Here is a 16,997-nt window from a genome sequence, read left to right as displayed (position 1 = left end):
CCATCCTGGTCCACATTTAATCTGAGCTGTTACAGTATGAAAGACTCCACAAACTACAGTCACACTGAGTTAGTTTATAAGTGTCTAAACAGCACTGTGTGTGTGTGTTATCTGTGAAAGATGTTAGGTTATGAATCAGATTTATACTATAAGTGTAAATGTTACATCTCACATCAGACATTTATAGAAAACATCTCACTTCAAATATTCCAAGAAAACATGTTATAAAATACTAAACAAGCTTCATGTTGTTACTCAATAAACTGAAGAAACAACTGTTGTAACTAAAAAAATCTTTATTGTGTTGTTTAACAAAAATGTTGTTGTACAGGATTTTATTTACTCTGTGAAAAAACATTTCCAGCTGTCAATCAGCTGACGAGTCCAGATGTGAGAGCAGGTCTCTGATGATGATGATGATGATGATAATCAGAGAATCAGGGAAACAAACTGGGCTCTAGTCCCTGTTCACTGGACCTGAACTTGACTGATCAGGGCTGTCATATACCAGGGTCCTGGATCCTGGGCCTGGTTCCTCTACTAACATTTCATGTTGGTCCACGTGAGTCAAAGATTTAACAGGCAGGTCATCAGACACCTTCACTTATTACTGTTGGTAACATTGCACATGTGAACATGAGACTTCAACTGTCTCTGTATGAATCTGAGTGAGAGACTGAAGGAAACTCCAGACGACTGTCTCTGCTGGTGGAGTCCACATGTGACCTGTTACACACATGAATAAGAAAACTGGACCAGGAGCAACAATAACTTTTTCTTTGAGTTTGTAATTATGATAAAAAGATCATTAAAAATATTTAACATTGGTGGTGAAGTGGAGGATGAGGAGTGATCAGTCTCATCAGGTGTTCATCAGTGATCAATACTCCACCAGTCAGCCACCGTCTCTGCTCTCATGTCTGCTGCTGCTGTTGTTGCTGCTGTTGTTGCTGCTGCTGCTGCTGCTGCTGCTCCAGCATGACTTCACAGGTCCGTCCCAGTTCTCCCAGTTTGACCTTGGCGTACTCTGCCCTGTTCAGGGCCATCTGACAGTCCTTCCTGGCAGAGTAGGTGGAACCTTCATGAGGTTGACCAGTAGCGACCTGGAGACAAAGACGGGAGGAAGACCTTCACTTTGCTGCTCAGTGTGATGCTCTCTGTTTATTATAACTGAACTGTTCTGTGGGACCTGATTTGTTTTAATACTGAGGAACATGTTTTAAATATTAAACAAAACCTGAGGAAAAATACATTAAAGCCACAAAGTCAACTAAAAGGAAAATTTACAAGTTACTTATTAAAGAACTTTTAGCAACAGAGGAGTTCCTGAGCTCTCAGCTTTCACACTAATATCTCTGGACATATCAGACACATACCACTGAATATGACGCCTATAATAACTATGAGTCTGACCTGTGTGAGGTAGCGGATCTGGCCACTCAGTTCACTCTCCACCCGGTTGACGGAGCTCTGGAACTGGACCAGCTGTCTGTCCAGGAAGCTGGCGTTGTGCTTGTCTTTGGAGAGCTCCAGAACGATGTTACCTGTGAAAGTGAGCACAGCAGTTCATGACCTCACACTGTGACAAACCATGAATTTAAAGGTCTTATAACAACAGGTCAGTGAGGGGCTCTGGGTCTGTCTTTTGATTGGCTGACTGTTTTCTGAGTGATCCAATAAAAATATAGCAAATTTCAGGTAAACACTCAGAGAAACCAAATCCTGCAAGGTTGGATGGTGGGTCCAGGTGGGTGGGGCTTGGAGCATGGCTGAGAGCGGTGACTGCTTTGTTGTGAGATCACAAAGTTCCAGAAGTCCTGACGGCTGGTTTTAAGGCTCAGTTTCTGAACACAGGCTGTGTGCATTTCTCTGTGGACTGAGGCTTTGATACTTTCACAGTATTAATATAGAACCTAGACCTGCTTTAAAATCAAAAAACACATGGACATCTACCTTTAGACAGTATGGACCTTTCAGTTCATAATGTAGTCAACATTAGACAAATCAACAATGCACTTTTGTTTTAAACTGCACATTTTGAAATTGCACACTAAGAGTTTTACTGTAAATTTAATTGTAAATATTTAGCATTGTAAATTTTAGAATAGTAGTTATTTGAATCTCTTTCTTCTTGTTTTGCTGATGCTGCAACACTGCAATTTCCCTTCGGGGATCAATAAAGTATTCATTCTATCTATCTATCTATCTAGTAGTCTTATAGTCTACAGTCAACTACTCACAGGATTAGTGAGCTGCCATCAGGAGAGCCTCAGTGCTCTGTTAAACAGCCCATACACCTTCCTTTACATTACTTTCATGGCTTTTTCACACCAGCTGTGATAAACGATACATATACAGATTTATCTGCTCTAATGTGATCCATTGTTAATATAAAACATTTATAATGTAGACTATTTAGGTATAAAACAGTCAACATTATCCAATGGTACGGTTTTGGCTGTTTAAATCTAACACACTCTGTCCTCACCGGCACACTGCAGGACCATCGCTATCTCCTTCTCCACGTCCTCCAGGGCTCTGAGCCGCTCGTTAGCCATCTCTGAGCCGGACACAGCTCCTGTCGGGTAGGGTACAGTGACACACAGTGGGGTCCAGGCGGCTCAACTCGGTGCACACAGGGGCAATTATACACCTGAACCGGACTGATGCATGGAAGCTGAAACTGCTCAAGCCGCGCAACAACAAAGAGCGCACTAAATCTACGTCACTTGTCGCACAGCGCTGACGTTCGCTTAACGGAGAGGAAAGATGGCTACCTCGGCTTGGCTGCATGGCCCGTCGGCTATGCGACTAACAGAGGGTTTGGTGTCGGTTCTGAAAGAACACCGTCCAGAGTATTTACCCGCCTTGTTGACCAACTACAGAGAACATGGCGTCTTCCCGGCACAGGTAGAGCCCGGCGCGGAGAGGCGCGTTAGCTTGGAAGCTAGTTGACTGTTAGCCTGGTGCAGCGGCTGCTCCAGGCTTTGTTGTTCAGTGAGCGGACACCTGGGTGTACAGCCGGACTGACTGTAGCACAGGCTGCTGCTGTGTCTCCGTGGGTCACCTTCACTGACACTGAACACCTGTGTTTATCTCTGCAGGGCGCGAGCGCCGTCGGGGGTCTCGTGGGCTTCAGTAACGCCAAACTGGGCTCGAGCAAAACCAGGTGAGAAAAGACGCTAGTGACGTCATCACCCCGCTCACCATACCTGCGGTACCGGAGCTGTGAAGACGCGGTTCCGCTTTTTGCTTGTTCTTGTTGCAGTTTTTTATATTAGCTTCAGCCAGCAGGTGATGAAAACATGAACACAACAGGCGTTTCCCTTAGGAAAACCTCCCACTGTGTATTTGGTATTATCTTTATGTGACAGGATACATATAGGGGAGGGTGCCATTTAAATTTTTAATAGTGGGACAAGTTTCAGTATCAGTCAGATACCTGTTTGAAAAGTGTGTTTACCTGGACAGGAGTGTCCTGATTTAGATATTGAGACGTGTAAACACCCGATCCAGGTTAGGGTAAATGTTATGTCCTGTTACTGTTGATCAGCTGACACAGGTGAATCGCAGCTGAGAGGTAAATGATCACTTGATACAGAAATGACAGAGAGGCTGAGATGTAGAGGAGTCAGAGACCTCGCTCTAAACACTGACACACAGTTAACTGATTATCAGTCTCATTGATGAACCACAGATTAATTGATGTCAGTACAGTTTACAAGGAATAACATAAAGAGCCTGGATACTGTGTGAAACACATGAGCAGATCTGATCATAAGTAGGAAACTCCATGAAGAATCCATGTAAAAACCTAATACAAAACATTTTATTTAAGAAAATGAGTCGTCAATTGTTAAATGTTGTCTAAACAAACAGATCCTGCTGTACTGCTGTCTAGAAAACCCCTCATTATGCTGCATGTGCTTGTTCACACTATCCAAACAAAGCTGATAACATGACAGTGTTCAGGAATCAGAGGGTGAACTATAACACAACACCATCTACATCTGTCCAGCTGCTGGTATAAAGACAGAACAATAATACCCCCCTTTACATGTTCATACCTTTATACAGAACAATGAGGTGGAGTAAAGGCACAATGCTTCCGCCTTGAAAAAAATTACAGTTTGAATCAGAAATTCTCTGATCAAAGATCAGAAAGATGAATTCGACCAAATCAAACAAGCTTTTAGTTTCCAGTTTGAAGTGTTAAGGTTTGATACTGAGCCCTAATTATAGCAAAGAATTAAATCCAAATAAATGGATGTGAGGAAAACTTTCACATTTACTTTTGAAGGTGTTAAAGTGATTTGTATTGTTTCATAACCAACCTCTTTCTTATACATATCCAATTTCCTTTGCTCTTTTCAAGTATACTATAAAATTAAATTCTAAATTTCAAGGTAAAAGTTTATCAGACATCAGTTTTCATGTTTCCTCAGTCTGTCAGTCTAATTCTAGATAAACGTGTGTGTGTGTGTGTGTGTGTGTGTGTGGGTGGGGCAGGTTTGAGGGCCTCTGCCTGCTCTCCATGCTGGTTAAAGATAGCTCCAGTGACCTGTTTGAGCAGCACTGCCTGTCCTGGCTGCGCTCCCTGCAGCAGGTCATACAGGTAAGATGTGCACACACACACTAACACACAGCTGTCACTCTGCCTTCTCCATAACACCTGAGTTAAGACCAACCTCCTCCCCTGTGTGACTGGATGTTCTCCCTCAGTCTCAGGCTCCAGTTCAGACCATCCAGCTGGCAGTGAACATCCTGAAGGATTTGCTCCAGTACTCGTCCCAGCTAGCAGAGCTCGCCAGGGAGGTCGGCCTCAACTCTATCCTGGGCATCCTGACGTCTCTGCTGGGCCTCAAGACAGAGGTGAGGAGACCGGGCAGTGGAAGAATTCATGTTTACAGGGACCAGTAATCGTGAGTGAAGGATGTCGGGATCCATGATAATACAGAACATCAAAACACAGTTTTAAAGCATCTCAGAGCCTCGTCATTCAGTTGATTAACAGAGAATTTAAACCAATATGTGCTGTGGTTTAATGTGATTATATCATCTCCCAAATGATGGAGTAAGTTTTGAGACAAACCTGGTGCTGCTTTTTCATCTGAGGCTCTGTCTACGTTTTAGTTTTAAACTCATCTCTTCTTCTACGTTTTGGTTCTAAAGACCACTTCACTTCACACTTACATCACAGACTCCTTGTGTGTTGAATTATGTGGTCCTTGCTGCATAAATTTGCTTATTTATGAGGTATATTTGACCTTTTTAAAACTTCATTTGGTTTTTCATGGTTCTTTTGTTGTAGAAATCATGGCAGGACATAAAGCCAACCAAATGCCTATTTATATGTAAGTGTTATTATAAATAAGAAATCATTTAAATCAGCTCCCACACAAGCTGCAGGTTCCTGCTTCTTCATTGTGAGAATTTTCTGGTTTTCTTCTTTTATTTTGTTGTAAATTTTGAGTCTGTTGTGACTGTTGCTCATCAGACTCCATGGAACTGTGACAGACCATGTGTCTGACATTTTAATGACTGAACTATTAATTGATTTATTGAAAAGAGCTGTGAATTGTTGCAGCCCTTTATGAAAGCTAGTTGAGCTCTATTTTGTCTTCCTGTGGTCTCAGTGTGAGCTGTCAGCCATGGAGGGGATGACAGCCTGTATGACCTATTACCCCAGAGCCTGTGGATCCCTCCGGGTAAGAGACAAGACTAAACAAGACAATACACGACTCGAGTGAAGGAGTTTTTTTCTTAGTCTTATGGTTTAGAAAGCACTTTAAGATCATGTGTATTTCATTTGATCTTTGAGAAAGAACATAAAAACGTTTTCTTCTTGTAGGACAAACTGGGAGCGTATTTTCTCTCCAAAATGGACAGTACAAACAAGAAAACACAAGAGGTTTGTCATTCTCTTTCACCATCATGTGTTGATGTTTGCACTTTTTATCCTGTCTCTTTCTCTGTCTCCTTCACAGAAACAATGCACTCCTACCTAACTAAGAAGTTCCTGAGTTCAGTTTCTCCCAAAATGACTTCTGAATAATATTTGTTGTTGTTGTTTTTGACTCTGCACTAGATTTAGACTAAGATTAAGATCAAGATTAAGGTTAAGATATTTCTTTATTAGTCCCACATTGAGGACATTTGCAGTGTTACAGCAGCAAAGTGGACAGTGCAAGAGAAAAGCTGCAAAAGTCAGTAACAAAAACTTAAGAAAATGATAAATAATAGATAATAATATAAATGTACAATTAGATATTTACAATATATACAACAACAGTAACAGCAGAAAGGAAGGAAGTTGAGTTCAGACTGTAGGAGTGAAGCAGCTCTAGTCCTACAGGATATTTAACCATCTCATTTCCCTGTCTCTGTGTCACTGTCTTTCTGACAGTTGGCCTGTCAGTGTTATGGTCGTTTGCCCTGTCTGGGGGGCCTGTTGGACCGAGGGGTGGGTGCTGGCAGAGCTGAGGGCTGGACCAATCAGATTCACTGCTTACTGGCCTCAGCCAATGGCCTGCTGGCTCAGATCTACCAGGGTTCAGAAACAGGTACAAAATTTTTAAAATCATTGTGGTTATTTGCTAAATAATAACAACACAGACTGAAGTGTTGACACCAATGTGTAGTTTTCACTGCTGACATTTGAATTGTCCAGTGACATAATCAACATAAATAATTTGAGAAACACAAATGTCAAAGAACTGATAAATCCTTGTCACAGAGGATTGAGACTAACTCTGTCAAACCCCATAATGTAGGAACTGTTCAATTATTTTAAAACTCTTTAACGTGGAATCACACTTTGAACTGAAGCCTATCTCTTTGAATTATGATTTCTTTTTATTTTATTTGTCTCTTGAAGCCGTTTGTAGCTCGAGCCCTGATGTTGGTGTACGATCAGCTGCTCTTATGTTCCCTTCATCATACAGAAGTCACTGTGTTTGTACTGTACATAGATCTGCCCATTTACACACCTGACACATGTATCCATATACCTGTAAGTAAATCAGTCAGTAGAGGATTTGGTTGGACTCTCGACCTGTGTGTTGAGCTCTGATGATGCTGATGGTGGTTTGCTGTCTCAGATGGAACAGTGCAATATGACGGTCCGGGGGTGGAGCTGGCCTTTCCTCATCTCGACCAATCAGATCCCCTGCTGCTGCTGCAGCTCCAGCACAGATACACAGCTGTCTGCCTGGCACTCAAACACACACTCAGGTACAACACACACACACACACACACACACACACACACACATTCTGTTAACTGTTACCAGTTCTCATTGGACCTGAACCTGAGAAGGTCCCAGTAAAGACTCTGTCTCACTTAATTCATTAACTGGGTAAATGGGCTTTGATCTGATGCCCACTCTTTGCAGGTTATTGATCTGTATTGTATTTGTATGTAGTGGACACCTCTCAGGTAAAGATAACCTCTTTAGTGTCTCAGTGTCTCAGATCTTTAGTGACTCAGTGATGTTCTGAATTGTAATTTCCACAGACAGTGAAAACCAGGTTGCGGTGTGTATGTGGGATTCACTTCCTGTGGTAAATTTCATTAACAGTTGCATTTCAGCCTTACCAGAATAAGTCAGAAGGAGCACTGATAATTGTAGCACTGTGATGTGGCCTAATAACATATATATAATGTTATGTACTGTGCAAAAAATATGAGCCCAATCAGCCACATGGTGGTGCTGTAATTCAGGCCTCAAAATGCAATTCTTTGAATAATTATGCAACTCACAACCCAACCCCATCCCACGCCTTCGCCGCTTCCTCCCATCCAGCGCGGCGAGCGGGGTCCGATAGCTGCGCCTTAATGGCAGCGGCTGCGGCTGGCTGCCTGTCTGCACTGGAATCACCTCCTCCCCCCTCTACCCCCTCCCCTGGAGCAAATTGTCTTGAGTCACTGTGTTGTAAGATGTGTTTGTTTATATATGCCTATGTTGCTGAGGTTTTTTTCCTGAATCCCACACTGTAATCCCAAAACTGACTCACATCTAGAGCTCAGTCTTCTCCACAATAAAATACCAAGAACGTACCACAGATCCCAGAGGACAGAACCTCTGTAGGTGCAACCTGCTCAGCTTTGTCAAAGCTGAAACCTGCATAAACAGCCCTACTAAAAAGAAGCCAAATTTTCTTAAATTTAATCAAATTGTAAAACTAGCAGACAGTTTTTGCCACTGAAAAAACCTGAAAACTGCTCCTCAAAACTAGACAGAAAAACCTAAATTCAAGCAAACAGATCAACAAACTTGTTGTTTCATAGGATTCCCAAATTGTGTTCTTACTCTTAACATAAGGAAAACATCTTGTTCCTCTGCTGGGATAATTACTGGTTCAGATTACCTCAATATTAGCTGGGATATCTTATTAAGGAAAAGTTGGATGTATTTTCTTTAATTAGACTTTTCTAATGCAGAACATGCTTGATGAGAATATTTTTCCTTTTATGCAAAAAATAGACTAATATCCTGCAAACAAGGTTTTTTTTACTTTCTTGAAATTCCTTTTATACATTTCTTTTTTGCAGTGAAACCTGCTTGTTACTATTCATGATTTTAATTTGAGCTGTTTGAACTCAGAAAAGGTGCTAGCAGCTGTGTCAAAGTTCATCTTTGTGTAGAGTTAATTTTACAGTGATTGAGGAATAACAGACTTTAAAAGTTTGTAGCAGATATAGCGCAGCGGTCTTTGTTTCATAGCAACAAGGACTAAAGATCACAGGTGTTCTCTGTCTCTGGCCATCAGGGTGGATCCAGCCTCAGCTGTCCGTCTACCTGTCAGACCAGTACTCAACCTAGTGTGTCGAGCCCTCGCTGTCAGCTCCAAGAGCATAGTGAGTGTTCACACACACACACACACACACACACACACACACTCTCTCTCTGACTGATCAGTATAATTATTAATGAACAGAGGTGACGGTGCCTCGACAGACATTTTTATTATAAATGTACAATAAACACATGTTGATCTGTTTGTCAGAATCTAACAGGAGATGGAAGTGTGAGGCTGCTGGTGCTGCCCATCATACACACCAACACACTGGACGTCCTGTCAGCTCTTATCACAGCGTGAGTACACACACGCACACACACACACACACACACACACACACACACACACACACACAGACAGATATTGTCAGATGTTGGTTATAAGAGGTGTGAGCAGCATCACTCTGCAGCAGCCATGTGGTTTTTGTTCTTATCATTATTCCTCTTTCTTCTTCCTCTTCCACTGAATTTGTTTGTGCAGCAAAAACCATGAGAACAAGCTCTATATCGACCTCCAGGTGGTGCTGTAACAACTAGTTTGTTTACCTTTTCATAATTATCTCAGAGAATTTGGTCGAGAGTCAGAATCTTTCATTATTTTAATCTCAGTTCATCTGTTTCTCATCTTCTCCTCTAAAATGATTAATTTTGGGGCGCCTCGGTGGCTCACCTGGTAGAGCATGTACCATTAAGGCTTAGTCCTAACCACAGTGGGGGTTCAAGTCCAACTCGCGGTCCTTTGCTGCATGTCATCCCCTCTCTTTCTCCCCAGCTTTCCTGTCTCTCTCACTCTATCTATAAATGAAGACAGAAAAAATAATTAAAAAATGAATAAAATAAAATGACTAATTTTCAAAAACTGAAAGGTAAAAGTGAAATGAACCAATCAGAGGCCATTCACCTGATCTCAGGAAATTTAGTCTTTGATTATCTACACTGTCAAAAAAGTTACCACAGGTACTTCAACACATCACAGTGACACAGTGAGCTGCAGCCCTGACATAAGTTTCAAAAACACACTGTCACCAACCAAAGCGTCTCCTTTTTACAAACCTGCAAAAAAAGGTAACTGACTCCCTTTACAGCTGCCAGACCAGTTCACATTTCTGTTTGGAGTGATGTCATCACATGGAGAGGAGGAGTGAGCTGTAGCTGCTGAGGCTGCGTGTGATTGTGTGTTTTTGAAACTTATATCAGGGCTGCAGCTCAGTGTAGCCATGATGTTTCTTGCTCAACAGCACCGTGCTGGGCAGGTGACAGGTGTATTCAAATTGTCTACGTCTGAAGACATCACTGCAGGAAAAAATAAACAAATAAAAGTGCTGTTCCCTTGTTCACAGAGTAATGTGGTACTGATACTGGTCCCTGGTCATTTCATGTCTATGTTGAAGTTTCCAGTATCTACAGAGATCAGTGTTCGTGTGTGTGTTTATAGGGTCCGCAGCAGCATGGTTCAATACACTGTAGTTCTGCAGAGGCTGTTCTCTCAAACCCTGTCTGCCTGGACGCCTCCACATGAAGCTGGTCTGGGACAGCAGAGAGCCTACAGGTAAGGTCAACACCTGGTCCTCATCACAGAGGAACCAGTACCAGAACCACAGGAACCAGAACTCCCAGTACAACACCACATCAGCATTTTATCAGTGACATGGACAAAAATCCTGCATCAGTAAATTAACATGGGATCAGTTTAGAGACATCGAGGACATGATGATATCAGGCTGAGTGTGTTTGTGCCTGAAGTGTGTGTCTCTGGTCTGGTCCAGCTCGGTGCGGGTCTCGGTCTACAGGACCTTAGAGCTCTGGGTCCAGGTTGCTGGAGCCTCTGCCAGTGTTCTTCAGGGAAGCCCAGGTCACTCAGAGCTCCTGTTCAGCCACCTGCTCAGTGACATCACACCAGGGGCAGAGTCTATCAAGGTGAGTTCAGGTGCTGTGTAGTCATTGTGAATTTTCAGTTTCACAGCAGGGGGTGTCGTCTCTAACCTCCCCTCCCCTTCAGCTCCGGGCAGGTCTGTCAGCTGATGTGGTTCCTGGAGGGAAACCGGGCCCTCGGAGGACAAAGCCTCTGGTCATGGCAGACACAGTGGGGCCATCGCTCCAGAGGAAGGGAGACCTTCTGGCCAATCAGGACACCTGCCTCTCAGCCCTCAGAGGTGATTGGCTGCTCAGCTTTTGTAAAGAATCTTTTGTGAATGTGGCGTCGTCACAGGTGTTTTCTCCTCCACAGCTCTGAGACAGATCATCCTGACCAGCGGCGGGCTGCTGAAGGACGACATGCACAAGGTACAGCTCAGAGCAACCTTCAGTCACCACCATGAAGACGTGGGTGCTCCTCCTCTCTCTCTGCTAACCTCTCTCTCTCTCTCTCTCTCTCTCTCTCTCTCTCTCTCTCTCTCTCTCTGTCTCTTGCAGCGTCTCCATGACGTGGTGCTGCCGCTGTGTGTGCGTCTGCAGCAGCAACAGTCCAGCAGCAGCGCAGTGTGTGAGTCATTGGGGGGCGTGAGCGGACAGTACGGCAGCGCCCTCACCAGACGAGAGCTGTACAGGTGCTGCAGTGTGATTGGTTACTGAATGAAGCGTTTGAGCTGCATGTTGTTATTAAAAGATTCAGGATGAATTAATATATGAATGAATGAGTCTCAGTCCTTTTTAGTAACTGTCTGAACATCTGGACTGTGTCTGCAACCTAAACAACTCCAGGTGTTAATGAGACACATCTGTCCACAGCTGTGTATTAGATGATGTGTAGTTTGACTTGTGTGTTGTGTTGTGTAGTGTTGTGTAGCAGGGATCCTATCGGGGTTTGGTTTGTGTGTATTTCCAGGTTGTTGCTGGCTCTGGTCCTGGTCCCATCACCCTGTTGGCCCCCCCCTCTGACCTGTGCTGTATCCATTCTGAGCGGTGGACGCACCGACCGCAACCTCAAGGTGAGAGAAGCCATGTGTCATCAACCTGCTTCATGAGCAGTTAAACTGTGTCATGGAGACATTTGTTCACTGTCATGAGGAGGTTTTTCACACATAAGTCACATGACATCCAAAAATACTGCAGACTGTTATCTCCCAAAACTCCCTGAGGTGTGGCACTGACGCCCTTGTCACCTTCGACTCAACTGCTGCTTCTGCAGATTCTGAGCTGATCAGAGTTCACAGTAAAACAACCTTTAATCACCATTCAGTGGGAACATGTTGGGTCTGAAGAACACACAGCTGATTTATTATGATTTTAACATTTATAGTATTTAAGATTCAAAATATTATATCAACACGTTCATGAGTTATTGTTCATTTCTGAAAGTGATCAATATTGATTAAAAACTTGTTTCCTGTTCCTATGGTAACTTTTTGACAGTGTAGATGATCAAAATATTTCCAGAGAATCAGGTGAACAGCCTCTGATTAGCTCATTTTACTTTTACCTTTCAGTTTTTGGAAATTAGTCATTTTAGAGGAGAAGACGAGAAACAGATGAACTGAGATTAAAATGATGAAATTTTTTTTTTTTTTTTAAACAGTAAACACCAAATACCGTCGTTACCCACTCACCCATCTTGACATGAGCTACACTCACCTACGGCAGAAAGAAATAAAACAATTAAGTAATTAATTAATTGATAATAAGATTAAAAAATTAAAGGTCTCTTTTTGCTGTGCCCAATGTCCTCGTGTGTATGCATATAAATATCTGTATATGCATACAAGCTGGATGTACATGGTATATTAAATACATAAGAAATACAGTATGTCTACGTCCTGAGCAGGTCCCCAAGTACCTTTTTAATCACTTGGAGGGGCACATGAAGAGAAACAGACCACCCAGACCACTCCTGGGGCCCATAATATACACAAAATAATAAAAAAATAAAATCAGTCGGTGTTAATGACTCTCTGCCCCCCCCCCCCCAGGTCTCTTCGTTCTGTGCTGAGGCTCTGACCATCTGTAACTCCCTCCTCCACCCCCGCACTCCCTCCATCGCCCTCCCCTTACCACCCCTCACCCTGAAACCTACCCCAACCGCTCCGGTCCTCCCATCCTCCCAGGGGCCCGCCCCTGGACTCACTCTGCCGACCCTGTTAGGAGGCACCGCCCCCGGCCCTCCTTTCCCCACCCGCCACTCCCTCGGCCTGGGCCCTGCCTCTCTGCTGGGCTCACTGGAGAACCACCTCTCCCTGGTTCCGGGGCTGCCGGGCCAGGCCCCCACCCCAGGAGACATGATCCTGTCCCCGCACACACACCACCTGCCAGACCAGGCCGGGCTGGGCCCCCCAGAAGGTCAGAGACCTGTGTTTGTCCGCTATGATAAGGAGGAGGCGGAGGATGTGGAGATCTCTCTGGCCAGCGACTCTGACGACAGCGTGGTCATCGTTCCTCCAGGGATGCTCAACATGGAGAACCAGCAGGATGACGCCGCCGCGGGAAACCCCCAGAACTTGGTCTCTACTGCACCGGGGGCCACCACAGCCTCGCTGCCAGGAGGTGAGTGTGTCACTATGGCGCCCACCACTGCACCACCAACCACAATAGACAGCATCTCGCTTTCCAACAACCTCGCCACCTCCTCCCCCCTCCTCACAACCTCCACCACCCCCATCAACTCCTTCCCTCCTTCCAGCACCTCCGTGGTTTCCCTGGTCCCGCCTCTGAACTCTAGCTCACTCACAGCTCCACCCGGTGGTCTCGGGGACTCGATGCCTGGCAGACCCCAGCTCCAGCAGATGCTGATGCAGCCCTCCACAGCGGGTCAGTCCGGACCCCTGGGGCTGCCGCTCCAGATGCACCAGCTGCAGAACCAGCTGAGTCAGCAGGGACGCCACCTCCACCAGCACCAACCGCCTCCAGCCAGCAACGAAGACTCGGCCGTCATCAACATCAACAGCACCGACGACGAGGAGGAAGAGGAGGAGGAGGACATGGAGGATGATGAAGAGCTGGAGGAGGAGGAGGAAGGGATGGATGAGGAGGACGAGGAGGAGGAAGTGAGCGATTTTGCTGAGGAGGAATTTTATGACGGAGAGGAGTATGAGGATTATGATGAAGAAGAGGGGGAAGAGCTGGAGGAAGAGGAGGAGGAGGAGGATGGAGACATACCTCCATTGGAGGGAGCGGAGGACAAGGCAGGAGAAGTGGGGGTGGAGGAGGGGAAGGTGGTGCAGGCAGCAGTGGATGAAGGAGGGATGGCTGCATTCAGCGTGGAGGGAGACGAGGAGGGAGGGATAGAGGAGATCCAGCCCAACAGAGTTCTGTTCCCGGAGGACAGGATGAAGGTGCAGGAGGTGGAGAGCATCGGAGTCCTGGAGGAGGCGCGGGGGGCCGAGGGGGAGGAGGATGAAAGTGAGAGGATGGATGACCCCACCATGCCACAGATACTGTGTGTCACTGGCGGAACGATGGAGGAGAGGGAGGAGACAGAGGAGGAGGGAGGGGGAGGAGCAGGAGCAGGAGGAGGAGTAGGGGCAGTGGCAGCAGCTGGAGGAGGAGGAGGAGGAGGAGCAGTGCAGGAGGAGGCGAGCCTGTGGGAACCAGGCGCCGGTGAGCCTGAGCTGACATCCTCCTCAGAAGAACGCACAACCAATCAGAGTCAACAGGTGAGTCAACAGTAGCCTGATGACATCAGAGTTAAAGACACAGACTAGGTGAGGGAGAGGGAGAGGAGGAGAGATGAAGAGGAGGAGGAGAGAGGAAGAGATGAAGAGGAGGGGGAGAGAGGGACAGGAAGAGGAGGAGAGAGGAGAAGAGAGGGAGAGGAAGAGGAGGAGAGAGGGAGAGGAAGAGGAGGAGAGAGGGAGAGGGGACAGTTTCACATTTAGTCTCGATCTTCTTTTTTTAAAGATGATTCTTTTGGATTCCACTTTATTTGACTTATTTGATGGTGATTTTAGAGAAACAGGAAACAGGGAGAGAGAAGAGGACATGCAGCAGAGGGATCAGGTTTTAATCTGAAGGGCCACACAGGGGTCACATCAGAACACCTCCACCTGTTGTTTTCTAAGCCCTCAGCAGCTTTCAGCCACACCAACTGAATGTACTGACACTGACAAAAACCTTGTTATGAGCTGAACTTATTTGTTCTGTCCACGTGTCGTGCTACACACGTGCTACACTTACCTGTGTGTAAGATTAAAGCGTCATTGCTGCTCATGGTCATGATGTTTCACCTGACTTTGCTCCATGTATCTTAGCTGTGATGTCATCAGTGTTGTGTCATCATCACTGAACCTGGGGGCCTTGAACACATCACAGGCTGTTCTCATGACACACCTTTGTTTTTTTATTGTCAGAGTCAGAGGAATCATGAAATCTCAGTAACACTTTTGAGATTTGGTTATAACTCACAAATTAATTCACTAATTGTGACACTGTTTAAGTGTGCAGTGACCTCTGAGAATTACTCAACACAGGAAGTAGACTGTGACCATGATTCCTGAAACTTGACTGGTTGGTGGAGGAAACAACAGGAGGAGGTGACTTTAGTTGTAACTTAGCAGCAAACTGTCACCGATGAAGTCAGGGAGGAAGAAGATGGAAACAACACAGGTTCAAAATACTCCAACAATGATGATTGTAAATGAGGAAGAAATATACCTGTTAGTTCTGGAGGGTACACACATTTCTCTTGGTTACCTGTGAGTGTGATTAAAACCATTCTGTGTGATTAGTTCGGAGAAGAACACCAGAGAACAGAGACATCAGATTAATCTGGAGGTCAGGAAACAGGGCTGAGTGTTTCCTCCTCCCTTATCTGTGTTTCTGTGGTCTATCAGTGAGACTGGTGTTATCACAGTGTTGTCACACGGAAACCAAACCCTTCACCTTACACAGACTATGTTTCCATACAGGAGTCCAGGGCTGAACCAGAACAAGAAGTGAGTGAGAAACAGCCCTGCAGTCGTCAGGAGGAGCAGCAGCCCTCAGCCGCTCAGGAAGGAGACTCAGCAGCTCCAGATCCTGAACCATCAGCCGGTCTGAACCCTGAGGACCAAGTAGAGACGAGCTCTGAGAAGGGAGACGGAGTGGAGGTGGAGCAGCAGGAGACAGAGGAGGGAGGAGCAGGGGAAGAGGGTGATGGAGAGGAGGGGAAGGGAGTGAAGAGGAAGAGAGAGGAGGTGCTCAGGGAGGAAGAGGCAGGACAAAGCACGGAGAAGAAAAAGGTAAGAACTCACAGCTGATCAGACCCACGACAGGAAGTACACCAGAGACCTTCACATCTGTATTAAACTTTATTTACACAGAAACCCTGCTTTTATTGCTGGTGTTTCTGTTGTTTACATGTTATTCAGATCTGCTAGTTTCTGTAGCAGTTAGAGATGGGAGATGACTCTCTCTCTCTCTCTCTCTCTCTCTCTCTCTCTCTCTCTCTCTCTCTCTCTCTCTCTCTCTCTCTCTCTCTCTCCATCTCACTCTCTCCTTCTCACTCTCTCTCCATCTCCCTCTCCCTCTCCCTCTCTCTCTCTCTCTCCCTCCCTAACGACAGGTAATGTAAACAGTCAAACAGTCACACTAGAGTACAGCCTGTGTTCCACATGTTCAGTGGAAATAACAGACTGGAGTCTGAAGTCTCAGCTTTATTTGAGTGAATCAACCCCACCCAGAGCCTGCCCCCCCTCACAGAGCCTGCTGTCTCTCTCTCTGTCCCTCAGATGGATGATGAAGCCATGGCGTCCATGTTGGCTGACTTTGTCGCCTGTCCTCCTGATGATGAAGATGGTGCTGGATCGAGCCGCTCATGAACCGACCTGATGTAACTGCGGTCGCTGTCGACACAGCAGAGACTGTCATCAGTGACATCATGTAGTGACTTCATCAACTCCTCCCTCATCATTCTGGACGTCTTCAGTCCTTCATACTGTGGCTCCAGGTGTCTGTCTCTGACTTCAGCTGCAGGACTTTTTTACTGTCACACCATCAGCTTGTTATTGACACAGACGAGTTCAACATGAGCTCAGAGAACCGGCCCAGCAGGGGTGGAGCTCTGAATGCTAGCCTTTGTTCACGGTACATGTTATCTACAGTTAGTGTATGAAGTACCCATTTGTTCCTGGATTGATATGTACCTCCTGTGCTTTTCATGTTTCATGACTGTCATATGATTTGTTATAAAAAAGTAAAAGAGAAAACCAGGTCCGGAGTTTTCATGATTTCCTTGTTAATCAACAGGAAGCTGGTGTTTGTTTGTTTGTTTTTTTTTTTGTTTTTTTA

The 16,997-nt window shown here is 45.3% G+C and overlaps 2 protein-coding genes across 2 annotated transcripts; one reads left to right on the top strand and one right to left on the bottom strand.

The window, feature by feature from the left end:
* Positions 1-276: 276 nt before the first annotated feature.
* med11 (mediator complex subunit 11) lies at positions 277-2,751 on the bottom strand. Its single transcript, XM_071478148.1, has 3 exons — positions 2,489-2,751; positions 1,414-1,544; positions 277-1,103 (listed from the first exon to the last, which is right to left on the bottom strand). Exons 1-3 carry the CDS (start codon positions 2,556-2,558, stop codon positions 915-917), a joined length of 390 nt encoding a protein of 129 aa, XP_071334249.1. The 5' UTR covers positions 2,559-2,751; the 3' UTR covers positions 277-914.
* Positions 2,752-2,769: 18 nt separating this feature from the next.
* Positions 2,770-16,920, top strand: pelp1 (proline, glutamate and leucine rich protein 1). The gene is made up of 19 exons (XM_071478133.1): positions 2,770-2,910; positions 3,105-3,169; positions 4,510-4,615; positions 4,723-4,872; positions 5,637-5,708; positions 5,852-5,911; positions 6,407-6,563; positions 7,101-7,233; positions 8,773-8,860; positions 9,010-9,098; positions 10,237-10,350; positions 10,568-10,718; positions 10,801-10,954; positions 11,029-11,084; positions 11,214-11,347; positions 11,626-11,728; positions 12,707-14,386; positions 15,638-15,949; positions 16,439-16,920. The coding sequence occupies exons 1-19, from the start codon at positions 2,770-2,772 to the stop codon at positions 16,526-16,528; spliced, it is 3,855 nt and encodes a 1,284-aa protein (XP_071334234.1). The 3' UTR covers positions 16,529-16,920.
* The last annotated feature ends 77 nt before the right edge of the window (positions 16,921-16,997 follow it).

Source organism: Trachinotus anak, unplaced genomic scaffold (genome assembly GCF_046630095.1).
Source record: "Trachinotus anak isolate AG129_WGS33_773 ecotype Australia unplaced genomic scaffold, CSIRO_AGI_Tana_v1 ptg000005l, whole genome shotgun sequence".
NCBI classification, from domain to species: domain Eukaryota; kingdom Metazoa; phylum Chordata; class Actinopteri; order Carangiformes; family Carangidae; genus Trachinotus; species Trachinotus anak.
This window is presented reverse-complemented; position numbering and strand designations above follow the sequence as displayed.

Excerpts from the sequence above, each read along its gene's own strand:
- med11 (XM_071478148.1), bottom strand. The coding sequence starts at position 2,558 with ATGGCTAACGAGCGGCTCAGAGCCCTGGAGGACGTGGAGAAGGAGATA. Across the intron at positions 1,545-2,488 it reads GATGGTCCTGCAGTGTGCCG|GTAACATCGTTCTGGAGCTC; the intron begins GTGAGGACAGAG and ends TCACTTTCACAG. Across the intron at positions 1,104-1,413 it reads AGATCCGCTACCTCACACAG|GTCGCTACTGGTCAACCTCA; the intron begins GTCAGACTCATA and ends CTTTGTCTCCAG.
- pelp1 (XM_071478133.1), top strand. The coding sequence starts at position 2,770 with ATGGCTACCTCGGCTTGGCTGCATGGCCCGTCGGCTATGCGACTAACA. Across the intron at positions 4,873-5,636 it reads TGCTGGGCCTCAAGACAGAG|TGTGAGCTGTCAGCCATGGA; the intron begins GTGAGGAGACCG and ends CTGTGGTCTCAG. Across the intron at positions 6,564-7,100 it reads CTACCAGGGTTCAGAAACAG|ATGGAACAGTGCAATATGAC; the intron begins GTACAAAATTTT and ends TTGCTGTCTCAG.